The sequence below is a fragment of the Sturnira hondurensis genome, unplaced genomic scaffold (genome assembly GCF_014824575.4).
Source record: "Sturnira hondurensis isolate 20B ecotype Veracruz unplaced genomic scaffold, ASM1482457v3 Scaffold0014099, whole genome shotgun sequence".
Classification (NCBI taxonomy): domain Eukaryota; kingdom Metazoa; phylum Chordata; class Mammalia; order Chiroptera; family Phyllostomidae; genus Sturnira; species Sturnira hondurensis.
Window position 1 is genome coordinate 556,801 of NW_028086730.1, and position 17,385 is coordinate 574,185.

Sequence of the window (17,385 nt, forward strand, 5' to 3'; positions counted from 1 at the left end):
CCACCTCTCTAAGTCCAGACTCCCCCCTGAACCACTAAGTTACGCCTTCTGCGGAGGGGGCTAACAGGTAACAGGCTGGGAAGCGTTTCTGATGTCAAGGCGTTCAATTCCGCATAAAGCACAGGAGCAAATGGATTCCAGTCTCCTCCATGAGTGACCCCGCTGTAACCTGGCGGGCGGCGGATGCACGATGTGGAGAGGAGGGGACGTACATTAGCGGCCCCGGCTGGGAGGGAGTGCACGCGCCCCATTCGCAGGCCCTGCCGTGTGCGTGTGTGTGTGTGTGCGCACGCGCGTGTGCACACTAATCCTCTCCCATCCTCCACTGTCACAGGGTCTGAAAGTCAAACCAACTCCCCATCCAATACTAAGACTCTCGAAACTGCTGCTACATGAACGTTACACCAAGATCATCTCTCTAAAAACAAGGTTAACAGAATTTCAAAATTCGTTACTTTGTAAAGATCCAAACCAAGTCCAAGGACACAAGTGAACTGAAATTTTGTCAAATTAAGGACATGCTCCCCTGAAAAAAGAAAACCTGCCCTGGCTGGCATAGCTCCGTGGATAGAGAGTGGGCTGTGAACCAAAGGGTCGCTGGTTCGATTCCCAGTTGGGGCATAGGCCTGGGTTGCAGGCCAGGTCCCCAGTGGGGGGAGTGTGAGAGGCAACCACATATTGATCTTTCTCTCCCTCTCTTTCCACCTCCCTTTCCCTCTTTCTAAAAATAAACAAATAAAATCTTAAAAACAAAAAAAGGAAAAAATAAAACAACAGCCCTGGCCAGGTAGCTCAGTGGGTTAGAGCGTTGTCTGGATGCGCCAAGATTGCGGTTTGATCCCCAGTCGGGACACATGCAAGAACCAGTCAATGATTACATCAGTAAGTGGGACAACAAACTGATACTTCTCGCTCGCCTCCCCCCCCAATTCAATCAATAAAAAAAGTCTTTAAAAAAGGAAATGATAAAAACGCCCGTCCTCTGAGGAGGTGGGGGTGTTGGCTTCTCACCGTCTCCGGGCAAGAGAACTTGGAGGATATGTGGAAATTGATGAGGTTATCTCCCACCAAAATGTACGACACGCCGTAGCCATCGTCAGCGACCTGCAGGACACAGGAGAGTTGAAACTTAAGCTCAGGAAATGAGACGAGGGCCGCGGGGGCTTCCTGCTGGCCCTGCTCCCACGGCCTCCGGCTCTCTGAGCCGCACCACGGCATCAGCGAGAACGAGCCCCTCCCGGAAGGCGGCATAAAGGGGAGAAAGTGGTTGGTCGGTTTTCCAAGGAAGATAGGGTGATGTGAGGGCACCAGCTCCGTCAAGTCAGGAAACATGGGGAAGACACCAGTCACAGAGCTCAGGGAACGGATACCACACCAGGCAGCCTCGGGGCCGTGGTTCTACGTGAGCCCAGCCGAGCAGCAGGACGGGAAGGTGCCTGACTCATTCCCATGGCGTGGGTCAGACCCGGGACAAAAGGTGCTTCGTGGCCAGAAACGGTGGCTGTGACCGAGCCTCGCGCTGGTGCTAAGACCACCGCTGGCCATTTGGTCCGTCTGTTCTGTGTCGGTTTCACCCACACGAGGCCGACTGGGAAGACCGCTTCAGCGCGGCACCAACAGGCTGGCACACCCGGGAGACGTGCGGTCAGATGCCTCGAGAGACCTGGTCAGTGAACTGATTTCCAGCGAAAAAGACACAGAAGAGGCTCGCCAACCCACCGACCTGCCCCGAGGTGCCGGTGTTCGACGGCCTGCCCCGGTTTAACTGGGACACTGGCGGGCTTCATGGTGCTGCAGGTCTGGGAAAGCTGCTGGGATGAGGCCAGTGCTGAGCAGAAAGGAGCCCCTAGTCCAAGAGGCTGTTCAAAATTCGGACTTCTAATGGTGACCAAAAAAATCCTATTTGTGGGAAAAAACCCACCCACCTGTATGAACAATGGCAGGAACTCCCCTACAGGGCTCTGAGCGCCGACCAGCCCGAGGCGCTGGGACTGGCCGCTCTGTCCAGAGAGGCCCACTCACTCACCGGTCCAAAGCCCCCTCCGCTGGACACGTACTCGGGGTTCTTCTCCAAATTGAACAGCTCCAACAGCTGCTGAGGGGTCTGGCTGGTGGACAGCCTCCAAGGCTCAGACAAGACCTGGTGAGTAAGACCGGGAGTGCTCCAACCACACTTTTCCCAGCCCCTCCTCTGTCCCCGAGGGGCCCCGGTGGGAGACGAGAGCAGGCCGGCTCGGTTTTCCACTGACTGGGGGCAGCACACCTGCAGACAGGGCATGGGGCAGGTGGGGGCGGCGGGCTGGAAGGGCCAACAGCTAACGGCCTCTCCAGCAGAAAAGGTGGCGGGTACATTAAGATTCACCAAGGGGGTGGCCTGGCCGGGTGGCCCAGTTGGTTGGAGTGTTGTCCCGTACACCAAAAGGTTGTGGGTTCGATTCCCAGTCAGGGCACATGCCTAGGTTGCAGGTTAGATCCCTGGTCAGGGTGTGTGTGGGAGGCAACCGATCTATGTTTCTCTCTCTCAAATCAATAAACATATCCTCGGGCAAGAATTGAGAAAAAAAAAGGTCACAGTGGGGGCTGTTTTCAGAAATCTCCAGCTTGCTTGTTGAACACAGCCATTCCTAGAAATCACAGTTTACACGATTAAATACACTCTCTCAACAACAAAGGCGATGATAAACACTCAGAGCTGGTCACTTCCTCACTGTTCTGGCGCATTCTACTGTTATCTGTGCTCCGGAGGCCACTCGTGTCTGGGAGGCCCGAGGCGGCGGTGGGAGAGCGGGCACCGCAGGGCTGAAGGAGGCCGTGTTTCCCGGGGGCCCCATCTGCTCGCTACGCCAGCCCCGTCCCCGAAGCTGCCCCCAGATCTGCGGGGCTCTGGTTCAGCCCCGGAGCCGGCGTGAGCTGCCGCGGGAAGACACTACTTACTTCCTTCAGGAAGGGGGACTCGACGGCGAGATACTTGGACACCACGTAGAGACAGAAGAGGTGGCGGTCGATCCCAGAGCCGGTCATCGCCAGGCGGTACAGGTGCTGGTGCTTCTCAGAGGCTATCTTGAAGAGTCTGAGTCTCTGCTCCACCTGAAGGGCACGGGGCATGGAGTTTCGGGGTGTGCCCATGGCCGGGGCTCCTGGGGGAAGGTCCCGGGCCCTTCTCCGCAAGGCCCGCGGGGTGCTGAGAGAAACTGCCAAGGGGACCTGCCCAGGGGCCCCACCGCCTGATAGTCCCTTGCCCCCGGGTTGCTGGAGGAGCCCTTTGGGGGTCCTGTGGGCAGCCCACCTGGCGGCATCACACCTTTTATACAGATGAGACCTCTCGTGTAAAAACGGTAACAAACATGTCCACTTTAAAAGGGAGCCAGAGTGGCCATGGTGGGGGCGGGGGGTGCGACTGCCTTGCGTGTCCTATGCTTCAAACCTTGGGGACGTTCAACCAAGGCACAGCAGCCTGTGTGCCGAGCCCAGAGCGACGCGGTGCCCCCGAGGAGGATCTGCGAAGATGGGAAGGGGGCGCAGACCGCGCCCGCCGTTCTCACCAACGGACACGCCTCCCCGCCAGGGAGGGAACGGTGCCCCCCCCCGGCTCGCAGACACCCCTGCCTCGGTCTCCTGTCCAAACGCTGTCGGACTTCTGCCTGCGCGGGGCTGCCCGTACAGCTGTCGTTTTGTGGTCCCGCGGCCCGTTTCCAGGTTAACGCCCAGCAGGCGGGAGGGCGTGAGGGCCCCCGTCTCTTGGCTGGAAACAAAGCTCCGTCTGCAGCGTTTCCACGGGGCGTACACCCCCCTCCAAAGTGGTCCTGCTAACCACCCCCTAAAACAGTGCTTCTGGGCTGGGCAGGCTGGCCCAAAAGGCCGCTGCGGCAGCCGCCCGGGCCCTGCCAGGTCGTCACAGGAGGAGTGGAGGCCCCCGTGGGCTGCGCCCACCACCTGGAGACCCGGTGCCCCCGCCCCAGCGGAGCAGAGCAGGGCAGAGGGCCCTGGGCATCCGCACCTGTGCTGGTCAGGCACACCTGGGCGGAACTCGTCTGCGCCTGTCCCTCAACCCACGAACGGGAACTGGTAACGTTCCACGGGCGACCACCACGAGGTTCCAAGGCAGCACACGGGGAGCCTGAGCACCCACCTGCTCGGGGCCACAGTCACCCCAAGTAGAGGGCTCCCCAGTTCTCACCTGGTCACCAACTATTCACACTGGCCTGAAGCCCCAACCTCCAGCACCTCGCTCACCTGTGTACGATTCTAATTCAAAGACTCTCAGTGAGTGTAGCCTGATTTGCAGACGTCACAGAATGACAGACGACTGGCACAAATGTCGCCCTCTCCCTGTGTCCTGACTGACACGTTTTAACCCTTCCTGTCCCTGTGGGAGGCTGGAGGAAAGGAGGGGCCGAGCGCAGACTCGCCGGCCGGACCACGAGGCCCCGGGAAAAGCGTGCGAAGCCCCACGCTCCTCACCGTACGGTGGGGGTCCATCATGGCGAGCACGAAGCTGCAGGACTCCGAGGTGCAGGACCGCACGGTCTCTGTCCTCCCCTCTCGGAAGAGCCGGGTCATGGAGGCCTCGTACGTGAGGGAGAATTTGCCCATGTCCTGCGAAGGAGAAGGTACTTTCACAGACGGCACGTGGGGAGGGCGGGAACACACGGGAAAGGGATCGGTCAGCGAGGCAGAGCGGCCGCGGCCATCAGCGCCCGTGTTTAGTCGCTGCCAGTCTTCACTCAGGGTTACGGGGCAGCGGGCGCCAGGACACAGGCCCCCGAACTGCACACGCCCTCCAGGTGCAGACAGCACATGTGACAAGCAGGCCTGCATGCAACAGTCTGAAGTCACTCCAAGGTGGGAGGTGCTGGCAGCAGGCCCTCCGCCATATTTGGGGGCTGTGGGGACACCCACTGGAGAGACTGGGGCTGCGTGAGGGGGTGCAGCAGGACTGCCCTCAGCAGGGCCCACTGGACAGGAGGGGGGAGGGGAGGCAGCAGTGGGGGACGGCAGAGGCGGTGGGGCGCAGGCGGGAGGTCCCTTCGGGACACTCGCTTTCTCGGTGAAACAGGTCACCTGCTAAGGAAGGAGGGGAGGAGGTGCTGGGAGTCCAACAAGGGGTATGACCCGGGCATTTAGGGGCACGGGGGGCGGCCTAGGCTGGCAGAATCACTGCTTGTCAGTCTAGTGAGATGAGCCAGGAGTCTGGGGTTTTCAGTGGCTTCTCGGGAGGAGGAAGCAGGCCGAGAACCGGACTGCCCGGGTGGCTCTGCTGTGCTTGGGGCCACAGGGCCGAGGTGAGGGACAGAGGCCTTGGGCCAGGGAGGAGAGAAGGGGGCCAGAGGGGTGGAGGCTGTGAAGGAATCCAGGACCAGGAAGGGGGGTGGCAGGCAGAGGAGTGGGTGGCCCAGCGGGGGGGTGGTGATGAGAGCCCAGTGAGGGCTCAGGGAGGAGCAGCAGGGGCGGGGACAGAAACAGAGTCCCTGCGGCAGGTGACACCACACCAGGAAATGACTAGCGCTCTGCCCGGCGGGCACCTGAGGCCACCAGGGGCTCAGGGAGGAGCGGGTTCCCGACACAGCCAGACCCAGATTATTCCTGATGGACAGCACCTGGGCTTTCGGGTGCAGCCTGGCGCAGGCCCTTGTGACCCCACCGTGGCTGCACACCCTCCGTCTGAGGTCCAGACCAGTGAGCGCCCCGCGGGCTGCGGGGCTGTTGGTGTGCGGGGCTCACCTCCCCTCTGTGACCGCACCCCAGCCTCTGGTGGTCCCCACTGAAGGCTTCCCTGTGCCCCCAACAGACACCATCCACTCGGAGCACCTGTCCCTGTCACGTCAGCCACTAAAATTCCCCGATGGGGTCTGAGCAGCTTCTAACTCCTCACTCCTCTCCCCGGGAGCGGGGCCCCAGGTTATGTGCCCTTTCAGAGAGCCCCCTGCAGGCCCTTACTGGGGGGCTTGTTACGGATGAAGCAGTGGGGAGGGCAGAGGAAAGGAGGACGAAAGGCATTCCAGTCTAAGTCGGGCATCTCAGTCATTTAACAAAGGTTCACTGGGGACCGGGGATGCAGTGCTTCGCTTGAAGCCAACCCTTCCGCGTCCCTCCTGGACGCTGTAAGTGGCCGGCACCATCATGCACTATTCCCACAACTGAAAAACGGCCCACTGGAAAGCCCGTCGGCACACACACAGAGTGTTAGTGTGTTCGGACCCTCGCCAAGCCAAGCCTGTGACGCCGGCAGCTCCATTAACCAGCTATGGCCAGCTGCCGGCGGGTGCCGGCCGCCACCAAAGCACCCCGGTGTCGAGCGAGGACGGAGCGACAGCGTCTGCACAGACACAAGCACGTGAGGCGTGAGGACACAGACCTGGCAGGCAGCAGCGCCACCGCCCGGGGCCGGCAGGCGGGCCGGGGCCTCCGTACCCCGCGTTGCCTCGGGAAGGGAAATGCGGCCGAAGAGCAGGAAGCAACCCACCATGGACCAAACTCAGGGCCCCTGCCCTGTGTCTTCATTCAGGCAGTCATTAACGACGTGACCACAGGAGTCTCCTCCTCTGGGGCTGGCGTGGTCCTGGCACTGGGGACACGGTGACAAGTAAGACCGCTCAGGCCTCTGCCGTCAGGGAGCAAAGGGCCTGGCGGGAGAGCTGGGTGTGGCATCACGCAGTGAGGGCCGGGCGTGTGTAGCAGGAATACGCGGGCCTGGGGAAGAGAGCAAGTGCAAAGGCCCCGCGGTGGGCAGGGGCCTTGCGTGTTCGAGAACAGCTGAAGGACAGATGGCAGCAGGGAGTGGACGAGGCCCCCCGTGGCGTCAGAGCGGTTGGGGCAGCTAGGGACCAGGCCGAGGCCACTAACCTCCAGGATGAGTGGACTTGGAGGCTGTAACCATTTTAATTCCCACTAACCTGGAATACTGCCTCAGAAGCGCCGGCTGCAAACCACAGCAGTTGTGAGCATCGTCTATGACTTTGAACAAAAAACCTACCTATTTTCACATCCAATTACGGGGGTCGCACGGATCCCCAAATATCACCTACACTCATCACTGCTCCAAGGTACGGCAGTTACCAGACTGGCTCCTCGAAATTCAGTGCCTCATCAGACTTTACTGCCCCACAGATTTACGTTGACTATTTTGACATCTGCATTTTAATGACCTGCTTAGCCCGGGGCAGCCTATTTCCCAGCATGCTTTATAAACATTATTCTGGGAAGGGGTGCCCCCAAGCTGCCCAGGGGGTCTAGGAACAGAGAAGGTTCCGAAGCCTGGCGCAGACCCGGGGGCCGGGCAGGACGCCGGGATCCGTGCCCCGCCACGGGGAGGCGCCACGGCTCCGAGCCGGGCAGAGCCGGGCAGAGCCGGGTCTGCACCCAGCTCCCCCGAGGGCCCTGTCCCTGTGGAGCCCGAGCTCAGCTGAGCGTGCGCCCTGAAGTGTCTGGGACGCCCGCTGGTGTGGCCCAGCGGGTTGGAGCGTCATCCCGGACACCAAAGGCTGCGGATGACAGGCAACCGGCCGTCGATATTTCCCTTTCATGTTGACGTTTCCCTTCCTCTCCCCCCCTTCCTCTGCCTCCAAACTCAATAAATGTACGAGTAAGGCAGTCTGGGACAGGTGAACCTCACCCCCATCTTTCATAGGTCACTTCGACACATCGGTCATTTTCCAGACTGAGTGCTGTGCAGGGCACACTCACAGGGGGAGGGGCACAGAAGGAAATCTTGATTTCCAGCTGGCAGGCAAAGAACAGGTGCGTTTTACCTTTTAAAAAGTAATTCGATTACCTGAAGACTAACGGTGATACAGGCTTGTGCAAATAAAAAAGATCAGAAAAACGGAAGGAAACGGAGACCGGCCCTGCCCACCCAGGTCTGGACTTTGCCGGTGACACTGCGCAGGGCTGGGGCCGCCGCAGCCGGCGTGGGCCGGCTGCCCTCCGGGAAACCCCGAACCCACTTATCCGAGGTTCTCGTGTCCCAAAACACTGTTCTTTGAGGTTTTCTTAGTGATTAAAAATGTAAAACCGTTCTCAGCTCAGGGGCCAGGCCAAAACAGGTGAAGGGCTGGGCGCGGCCGGTGGCCAGGGAGTTTGTTGGTCCCTGTGACAACGGACTGACTCTCACACCCCATAGTGGGGGCTCCGTGGTTCCACGGCATGCACACCACAGACGTCGCTTACTAGTCACCCAGCATTCCCCTGCAGAAAAAGCCGTGACTTGACCAGTCTCACGCTGACACCCTTCAGGCGGCTGCGGATCCTCACAGAGGGACACGACACCCTCACCTCTGGGAGCCTGTCCCGAAGGACACTTCTCCCAGCAGAACCGAGGACCCCGCGCACCCTGAGCTCCCAGGACGGGCAAACTTTCTGCGCGCCACTAACCGTCTGGCATGCTCTTCTCTCGTGAAATAAACGCCCATTTCTGCTCCAACTCCATCTTTCCACTGGGCTGTTTACGCCCCGCCCCCAGCTGCAACCAGCGAGCCAAACCGTTTGACCCCATTCACTAACCGAGTCGCCCCCCCTCCATTGCACACCACGGCGCGGAACTGTCGCGACCGCCCCAAACCGTGCCACAAACTATAATCTGCTAGTCTGTGTTTTAGGCTCTGAGAGTCTGCTTGTCACCCTGCCCTGCCTCCACCTTGTCACCTGCATTGTTTACACGGTCCCTGGCTCTTCTCACACGTTCGCTCTCCAAGATGAGCCTGAAGATCAACCTCCTTCCTCAATCCACCTTCGTACCCCTGAACCGGTGTGACCTGGGAAGACTCGGCCATCTCCCCGGAGTGATGCATTTCCCACCCCCTCCCTCCCATCTCGAGTGGCTCTGGGTAACTCCGCCCAGGCCTCCTTTCTGAGCCACCGCTCATTGCAAGAGCTTTTCCGCAAGTGGACGCACCGATGTCCCTCCTGCACGATGACCAGTCCACGCCAGGCTCTCGGGGAGGCCTTCCAGAACAGCGGGTGGGGCTGCTGGAGGCGGCCGGACCCTGCTTTCTCGGGGCTGCCCCCCGGGTCCCCGCCTTTAACGCCCTGTGCTGGCTACTGACGTGCAGTGGCATTTGTCACGGGAAGGAGACAGGTCCTGAGAGTCAAAGTTACCAGGAACGGACGTGATACGTTTAGTATCTGTCACCGTGGTTTCCTCTGTTACCTGATAACAGGACCCAACCTGCTCCTGGGTTTCCAAATAACCACACCGCCCACCCGCCACTGGAGTGAGTGGTCGCTGCTGGTGGCACCTTGCCCGCATGGGCAGAGTCCATCTGCTGGCACTGCTTAGGGTTCTTTGCACCAACAATGATGCGTAAATTCGGTCCGGGTCAAAGGTCAGAGGCGCCCAGTCACCTGTCTTCAGTATTTCTGACTGACCCTCGGAGTCAGTCCCCCCTTACGGAGCAGGGAGACCTCACTGTGCCCCCAGCCCAGGTTCTCCCGGCCCTGTGTGACATAGGCCAGGACCCCACAGGGCCCCACGGGATGCGACCCCCCCCCCCGCCCCGGCGCAGCTGCTCTCCTGGGAACGGGCTCCGCCACCCCACCCCCGCCGTGGGCAGGCCGCCTGGGCTTGTGTGCGGAACGCCTGCTCCGGCCACGGCCGCCCGAGGCGCTCACCTTGTAGTGCGCCAGCTGCAGGGCCATCTGCACGAAGGCGTCCGGGCTCGTGCGGCATTTCTTAATCAGCTCTTTTCCGAAAGCATCGAAGGGAAAAGAGTGGAAATCCACATCATTGGCCAGAAGGCTGGCGCTGGCCAGGGACGTCTCTATCACCTCCTGGCACTGTGGGGAGAGAAGAAGGGCTTCCTTGTGGGAGAGGCGGGGGGCGCTGACCCGTCTGCAGGGGTAACGCAAGCCTGCTTTCAGGGCGGCTGGCAGGGCTGCGGGTTAGAAGTGCTGCGCAGACGCTGTGTTTTCCCTTCGGTTCCTTCCCGAGTATGGCGTCCGGGGGCCACAGTGTGCGAGCAACACGGCACCCATGCGCCTGGGGGAGCTGCGGGGGCCCCCACACAGGCAGAACACAGGAGGGACACAGGCGCTCTGGCTCCCGGTGGGACACCAAACAGCATCCCCAATGGCCACAGGGCTGTCTTGTAAAATCCACAATGACAATCAAGGAACCAGTAAAAAAAAACAAGGACCACAGTGGACTGAGCCGTCACACCATGAAATGAGGTGGCAAGCCCTGGCCAGGTGGCTCAGCTGGTTAAAGTGTCACCCCAATACGCCAAGGTTGCGGGGTCAACGCCCGTCAGGGCGCATACAAGAATCAACCGTTAAATGTATAAGTAAGTGGAACAACAAATTGATGTTTCCCTCATTCTCTTTCAAATCAATTTTTTTTTAAAGAAAAAGAAATAACGTGGAGGAATCTTAACTACAGATCACTAAGTAGAAAAAGCCCGTCTGACAGCAGCGCCCCTGGCAGGCGACATCTGGAAGAGGCAGACATGGGGACCCGGGGTGACATGAGTCTTGTCCAGCTGGGCAAGACCGAAGTGCTGGACTCATCACTCTTGACACGGACAGTGGCTTCCGGGTTAAGGCCGAGCACCGAATGGACCACATCCGAGACTCCGCAGGAGAAACAAACATCGTGCACTCGTGACTAAAGAACATTTCGACTCTAAAGGAGGGGATTTCGCTTTTCACTTCTTCACTGTGACGTGTGGCTAAGTCTCAGCTGGAGATCTCCCTGACCATCTTGCTAAAATCCTCAGATGGAAGAAGAAACGCTTCCCGGGGTTCCCAAGGCAACGGGAGCTGCCAGCCCAGAATTTTAGTGAAAACGCCTGAGCACTCGGAATGTCAGTCTCCGTGGGCTTTCCCGAGTGGTGGGCCCTGGGGAAGGACGGCAGGAGAGGAGCCCTGCCCTCAGGACCCATGCCCAGTGACAGGTTGGACTCACTTCCTCCGGGATGTCCCACTGCAGCCGGGTGGGGTGCGGGATGCTCGGGTTTGTGTCCCCTTTGCAGTGTCCATCCTCCGAATAGCCCAGCTGAAAGCTGTCCGTGGACATCACGTACTGTCGGGGAGAGAGACAGATGGAGAGTTCACAGTGTGACCTGACACATATCTGTCCCCCACCAAGTGGACAAGTCCGCGTTCCTCCCAGACAAGTCCACCATCAGGATGTCAGAGTAGCCGCTGCGGGGACACGCTCACGGCACTCGGGACACTGAGGCCCTGTGTGCAGCTGAGCCTGTGCGGGCACAAGCATTTTCCACGCGTTGGAGAGCTGAGGACCAGGGCCGGAGAGGCCCCCTCCCCGTGGCGGGACTGGACTTCGAGGCCGATAGCATCTGACACCACCCCCCGCTTGAGACAGCTCAGAGCCCCCCCTGGGTCCCAGCTGCGGGAGGGAGGCTCCTGGGGACACTCATGTCTAGACTGTAAGGTCTGTCACAACCTGCGAAAACTAGGCCTCAGGGAGTGAGGGGGGCGACCTGTCCGAGCAGCCCCTCCTCTGTGGCTAGGATCTGGGCAGCCCACCGTGAGCACCCTCTTCCCACGACTTACTCCACGGGACTCGCTGCGCACCTTCCGGGGACTGCAGCCTTTCCGAGCACCGAAACCGAATGCTAAACCACGGACGAGGATTTCTGCCCTTCCTCGACCCGCGAAACGTGGCCCCCTGACCCAGCGCGGCCAATCCTGGGCTCACACTTGGGACAGATCAACATGTATGTTCATGTAAGCCCTGTGCACAAGTGTTCAGAGGTAGTGCTTACCCCGGTGAGCGGTGGGACTGACCCAGGCGTCCATCAAGTGATGAACGGACAAGTAAAGCGAGGGCGGTCCACACCAAAAAATACTCTTCAGCCATGAAAAGGGGCAGGGCAGCAATGAGCAATGAGGACTGCCCCCACCCCCAGCCTGACACTGTCAACACGCTACGTGAGGGGGCCAGGCAGAAAACACCACGTACTGTGTGGCTCCGTCGAAAGGGCCAGAATGGGCAGGTCCAGAGACAGAAGGGAGGTGCGCAGCTGCCAGGCAAGGGCGAGGCAGCCTGTCTGGGGGCCGATGCGGGTCCTGGACTCAGTGCCGGCAGCTGCACACCCACCCTGTGCAGGCACAGACCCACCGCGTGGTGTGCGTCGAGAGGGGGAATTTTATGGTCTATGAATGCTCTCCATAAAAGATAATAAAAACATTTAAAAATACATTTTATTGATTATGCTATTACAGTTGTCCCATTCCTCCCCCTCATTCCCCTCTGCCCTGCACACCCCCTCCCACCCACATTCCCCCCTTTTAGTTCATGTCCACGGGTCGTACGTGTAAGTTCTTTAGCTTCTACATTTCCCATACTATTCTTACACTCTCCCTATTTTCTACCTGCCATTTATGCTACTCATTCCCTGTACCTTTTCCCCCTCTCTCCCTGTCCCCCTCCCCTGCTGATAACCCTCCATGTGACCTCCATTTCTATGGTTCTGTTCCTGTTCTAGTTGTTTTCATTTTACTGTTCATATTTTTATCTTCTTTTTCTTAGGTAAGTCCCTTTAACATTTCATATAATAAGGGCTTGGTGATGATGAACTCCTTGAATTTGACCTTATCTGAGAAGCACTTTATCTGCCCTTCCATTCTAAATGAAAGCTTTGCTGGATGAAGCAATCTTGGATGTAGGTCTTTGCCTGTCATGACTTGGAATACTTCTTTCCAGCCCCTTCTTGCCTGTAAGGTCTCTTTTGAGAAATCTGCTGACAGTCTGATGGGAACTCCTTTGTAGGTGACTGTGTCCTTTTCTCTTACTGCTTTTAAGATTCTCTCTTTATCCCTAACTTGGCTAATGTAATTACGATGTTTCTTGGTGTGTTCCTCCTTGGGTCCAACTTCTTTGGGACTCTCTGAGTTTCCTGGATTTCCTGGAAGTCTATTGCCTTCGCCAGACTGGGGAAGTTCTCCTTTATTATTTGTTCAAATAAGTTTTCAATTTGTTGCTCTTCCTCTTCTCCTTCTGGTACCTCTATAATCCGGATGTTGTAACATTTAAAGTTGTCCTGGAGGTACCTAAGCCTCTCCTCATTCTTTTGAATTCTTATTTCTTCATTGTGTTCTGGTTGAATGTTTCTTTCTTCTGGTCCACTCCATTGATTAGAGTCCCAGTTTCTTTCCTGTCACTGTTGGTTCTCTGTATGTTTTCCTTTATTTCACTTTTCTAGCCTTTGTTTTTTCATCTAATTTGTGACCATAGTCATCCAATTCTGTGAGCATCCTGATCAGTGTTTTGAACTGTGCATCTGATAGGCTGGTTATCTCTTTGTGGCTTAGTTGTATTTTTTCTGGAGCTTTGATCTGTTCTTTCATTTAGGCCATTTTTTTTTTTGGTCTTGGCGCACCTGATACCCGGTAAGGGGTGAAGCCTTATGTGTTCACCAGGGCGGGGCAACCCACGTTGCTGTGTTGTGACACTGTATGTGGGGAAGGGGTCTGAGGGAACCATGGCGTCACTTCCCCCGCTGCCCACAGTGAAATGGGGCCCTTCTGGTGCTGATTCCTGGGTGGGTGGGTTTGTGTAAGTTCTGGGACCCTGTGGGTCTCTCCAACGAATTTCACTGTGAGGCTGGGAGTCTTTCCTGCTGCTGCCACAACCCCCACAGGTGTTTTCACTCAGAGGTTTGAGGCTTTATTTCCCTGAACTGGAGCCCTGGGTTGTCTGCCTCACTCCCCAGTTGTTCCTCCCAGTTTATCTCCACCCGAATGTGGGTCCATCCAGCCCTCTAGCCACCACTGTCACTGCCGAACATCCTCTCTGCCTGGCTGCCCGGCTCCGCCCTCCTACTGTCTGGGCGAGTGTTTCTTCTTTAACTCCTTGGTTGTCGGACTTCCATACAGTTCGATTTTCTGTCGATTCTGGTTGTTTTTTGTTTTTGAATTTGTTGTTGTCCTTCTTTTGGTTGTGCGAGGAGGCACAGTGTGTCTGCCTATGCCTCCATCTTGGCCAGAAGTCCAGTAAAGAAATATTTAAAAAAGCGAAATCCCTGTGCGCAGGGAGCTCCGCCCCCCACGAGGGGCACGAACAGTCCACCTGAGGTCGGATGGCGACACTGTCAGACAGCGAGGGGCTCTGGGGGGCGTGGGGGCCCATGCACAGGGGCAGGCGGGGGCCATGCAGACCGGGCCCCAAAGAGGGCACTGCTGCGTCTGAGCCGCTAAGCACCGGAACACAGCGTCCAGCACGTCTAAACGCCAGGAACCCATGGAGAGCGAGCAGAGTCCAACTCGGACCAGGCGCGACTGCCATCGCCGCTCAGGCCCCTCTGACCCGGCACGGACCCCCAGGACTCAGGCTCAGCTCGCACTCACATGGGAGCCTCTGGGTCCCCACACGGTCCCTGAGCCGCAGGTCATTCTGTCAGCTGGGCTGTGCCCGTTGAACGTCACTACTTACAATGGGTCACCCTGGTCTAAGACTAAGTGCCTGTGCCCACGTATCTGGAGAACCTAAGAAATACCCCTGACCTGGTCACTCTCTGGGGTATTTCTTGCAGAGACCGCCCTACTGTGAGGCAGGTGCACCCTCCGTACCAGAACCAGCTCTCGGGCACCTACAGCGCCGAGTCCTGGAACGGACTATGGCGTTCCGGAAGGAGATATAAAGGGCCCTCTGGTCCCAGCCGGACGGGCCAGCGGTTTGATGTCTGCCGGCTTCCCTGCTGAGAGGAGCCCCAAGCCTCTGTTGGCACTGGCAGAGCCTGGTGGTGGCGAGGGACCCTTTGGGGCTTGGCTGCCTTGGCAGGTACCTGTCTCAGGACCACGCCGCTGCCTTAAAGACGGACCCTGTTTTCCCCTTTCCTGTACAGAAAACCTCCCATGCTGAAGGGACAGCAGGTTACATTCTGCCAGGACCCCAACCGGAGGTTAACACAGTCAAGAGAAGTCAAGGAAGGGGTGACGGGGGCTCCTGACTTGAGTCGTGAGAGACCGCCGGGGACAGGGACACTGAGGAGTGTGGTCCCACGGGGCCGGTGGCAGGGGAAGAATCTTCTGGCAGACAGCAGGCACAAAGGCCCTGTGGCAGAATGCAAGGTACACTCTACAATCTGTGTAGCCCCAGGGGAACAAATGGGTGGATACAGTCTTGTAAAAAGGTGTCCAGCCCTGGCTAGTGTGGCTCAATGGATTGAGTGCTGGCCTGTGAACCACAGGGTCGCTGGTTCGATTCCCAGTCAGGACACATGCCTGGGTTGCAGGCCAGGTCCGAAGTAGGGGGCGTGTGAGCGCCAACCACACACCGATGATTCTCTCTCTCTCCTTCTCCTTTCTTTCCCCTCTCTCTAAAAATAAGCAAATAAAATCTTTTTAAAAAGAATGAAATAATGTGGGAAAAGGCGTGCTGTGTTCTTATAAACCAAGATTTTCAGATGCGCGCTCTTATCTGGCCCCAAACCTGGCCCAGCAGGAAGACCCAGACAGCACGACCGAGACAGCACAGCAAACGGGCAGGTTTTCCGGAACAAACAGAGCCCCGGTTCTGCCCTGATGTCCCTGCCGCTCCGCCGTCTGCGTCCCACGGGGAGCGGTGGCTCTACATGTGTTGCCAGGTGGGGGACCTGGCGTCGGGGGGGGGGGGGGGCCGCAAAGTCTCGGGTCTGTGTGCTGACTTCACGCGCAGTACCGACACACGTGAAAACGCTTACCGCAGAGTCTGATGAGCACCACGGAATGGAACCCGCGCCAGGGAAACCCGCGGCAACTCACCTCCCAGAGATGCCCCACGATGGGGGCGTCGGCCCAGGAGTGCTCGGCGTTCAGGCCCATCTTCCCGTTTTTGAAGACAATGAAGGTGAACGACTTGTCAAACCACCTGTGGGAAACACACGTCTGTGGAACGTGGAAGTTCAAAGAAAGGGAAATACACAAAAACCGTAACTGTTTCATCCTGGCCGGGGTCGCTGACTGTGCACCTGGCCCCCAAACAGTCCCCGGGGTGAGGGATGCACTGCAGTGAGAACAGAGGCGCACGGCGGACGCCGGACTCAGACACAAGGGCCCGAAGGACAACAGGACACGGAGCTGTAACGAGTGAGGCGACTGCGGAGGGAGGGTGTGCGCCTGTCCCCGCCGGCTGGGCAGGCAGGGCCCCACCTTGCGGACACCGCAAGGCCTCGCAGGCCAGGCCCCGTCCGTCGCCCTCTCCCGCTTGGGCTCCCTGCACCCACACCGCCCCAGCACCTCCACATGGATGTGGTCATGCATAACGGGGTAGAATCTCAGATGTCAGAGAGTGTGTGTGTGACAGACAGACAGAGAGTTTGGGTGAGGATGAGACAGCCAACAGCTGTGTGTTCAGGCCTCGTTCCTTACGGGCGCAGACGCCCGAGGCCGGATGGCCACGTGGGAGGCCCCTCCCAGCTTCACGGGCACACCTCTGCCCCTCACGCCGCGAGGACAGTACCTGTCGAAACACTTGCCGTGCAGCAACGACTTGGCGTAGCTGTCCATGGACGTCTCGGTGTCCTCCTTCCGGTACCCCTGCTCCGTGTCGTCCAGCGTCACAAAGAACGCTGCCTTCTCCACCGCGTCCAGGGACTGCTTGTTCTTCCCACGCGCGAAGTAGGCCTGGCGGCACCGGGCCCAGGGCACTCTGAGGGGAGGGTCGCACACAGTCAGACTGGTCTGAGGGCATCACCTTGCACGTGACGATTGGAATGACACTGTTTTTCATAGTTGTCACAGGCTTTTAGGAACTTCAGGGAAAGGGCCTGTTTTAGGACTGTCCTGACGAAGTCACAGCCAGGGCATGTAAGCTCCCCCGTGCCAGGCTCTGCTCCGAGCCTCCTCCGAGGACCAGCTCTCTGATCTACGCTGCCACGCCCAGCTTCCAGATGAGGAAACCGAGGCACAGAGATGCGGTCACAACTACTTGGTGGCAGAGAGGGATTCAAACCCACGCCAGCCTGCCCCAGTCCACACTACAAATGACAAAGGACATCCCATGATGAGGGACACTACACCCGGCAGCCAAGTTCAAGGGATTCTTTCTGTCCCATCTTACGTGAGACACGGGGACCTGACCTGACACCAGCCTCCCTGGAGCCACCCCGATTTCCTCGGATGGCCCCCAGCCCCTCACTCAGGCCTCGCTGGGTCCTGCGCCCCTGCCCACCCTCCCAGGCCACAGTCATCCGGCCAATCTCCTGCCCTCTTCTCTCCCCGTGGGGGGGGAGGGGGGTGGCCAAGGCGCCCATGGTGCCAAAAGGCCCGTAAACATGATGGGTCCCCACATGGCCCGGCTGTGACTACTGCCCCCACAACAGGTGACAACAGTGGTGACAGCGTGACTAGACACAGGGTCTGTGGGCTCAGGCAGGTGACAAGCTGGCAGCCACAGTGGCATCGGTGTGAAGGGCTCAGGCGGCCAGGATGGACGGCACCCCCTGCAGG

The 17,385-nt window shown here is 58.6% G+C and overlaps 1 protein-coding gene across 3 annotated transcripts in view; it reads right to left on the reverse strand.

Moving 5' to 3' along the window:
* Positions 1 to 17,385, reverse strand: part of CPT1A (carnitine palmitoyltransferase 1A) — a 43,911-nt gene that overhangs the window by 2,254 nt on the left and 24,272 nt on the right. For all 3 annotated transcript variants that reach the window (XM_037062565.1, XM_037062566.1, XM_037062564.1), the window contains 8 exons: positions 16,397 to 16,585; positions 15,700 to 15,805; positions 10,898 to 11,014; positions 9,607 to 9,771; positions 4,462 to 4,596; positions 2,935 to 3,087; positions 2,027 to 2,140; positions 1,012 to 1,104 (listed from right to left, as the gene is read on the reverse strand). In XM_037062565.1, coding sequence (XP_036918460.1) covers positions 1,012 to 1,104; positions 2,027 to 2,140; positions 2,935 to 3,087; positions 4,462 to 4,596; positions 9,607 to 9,771; positions 10,898 to 11,014; positions 15,700 to 15,805; positions 16,397 to 16,585 — 1,072 coding nt within the window. The remainder of the gene's footprint in view (positions 1 to 1,011; positions 1,105 to 2,026; positions 2,141 to 2,934; positions 3,088 to 4,461; positions 4,597 to 9,606; positions 9,772 to 10,897; positions 11,015 to 15,699; positions 15,806 to 16,396; positions 16,586 to 17,385) is intronic.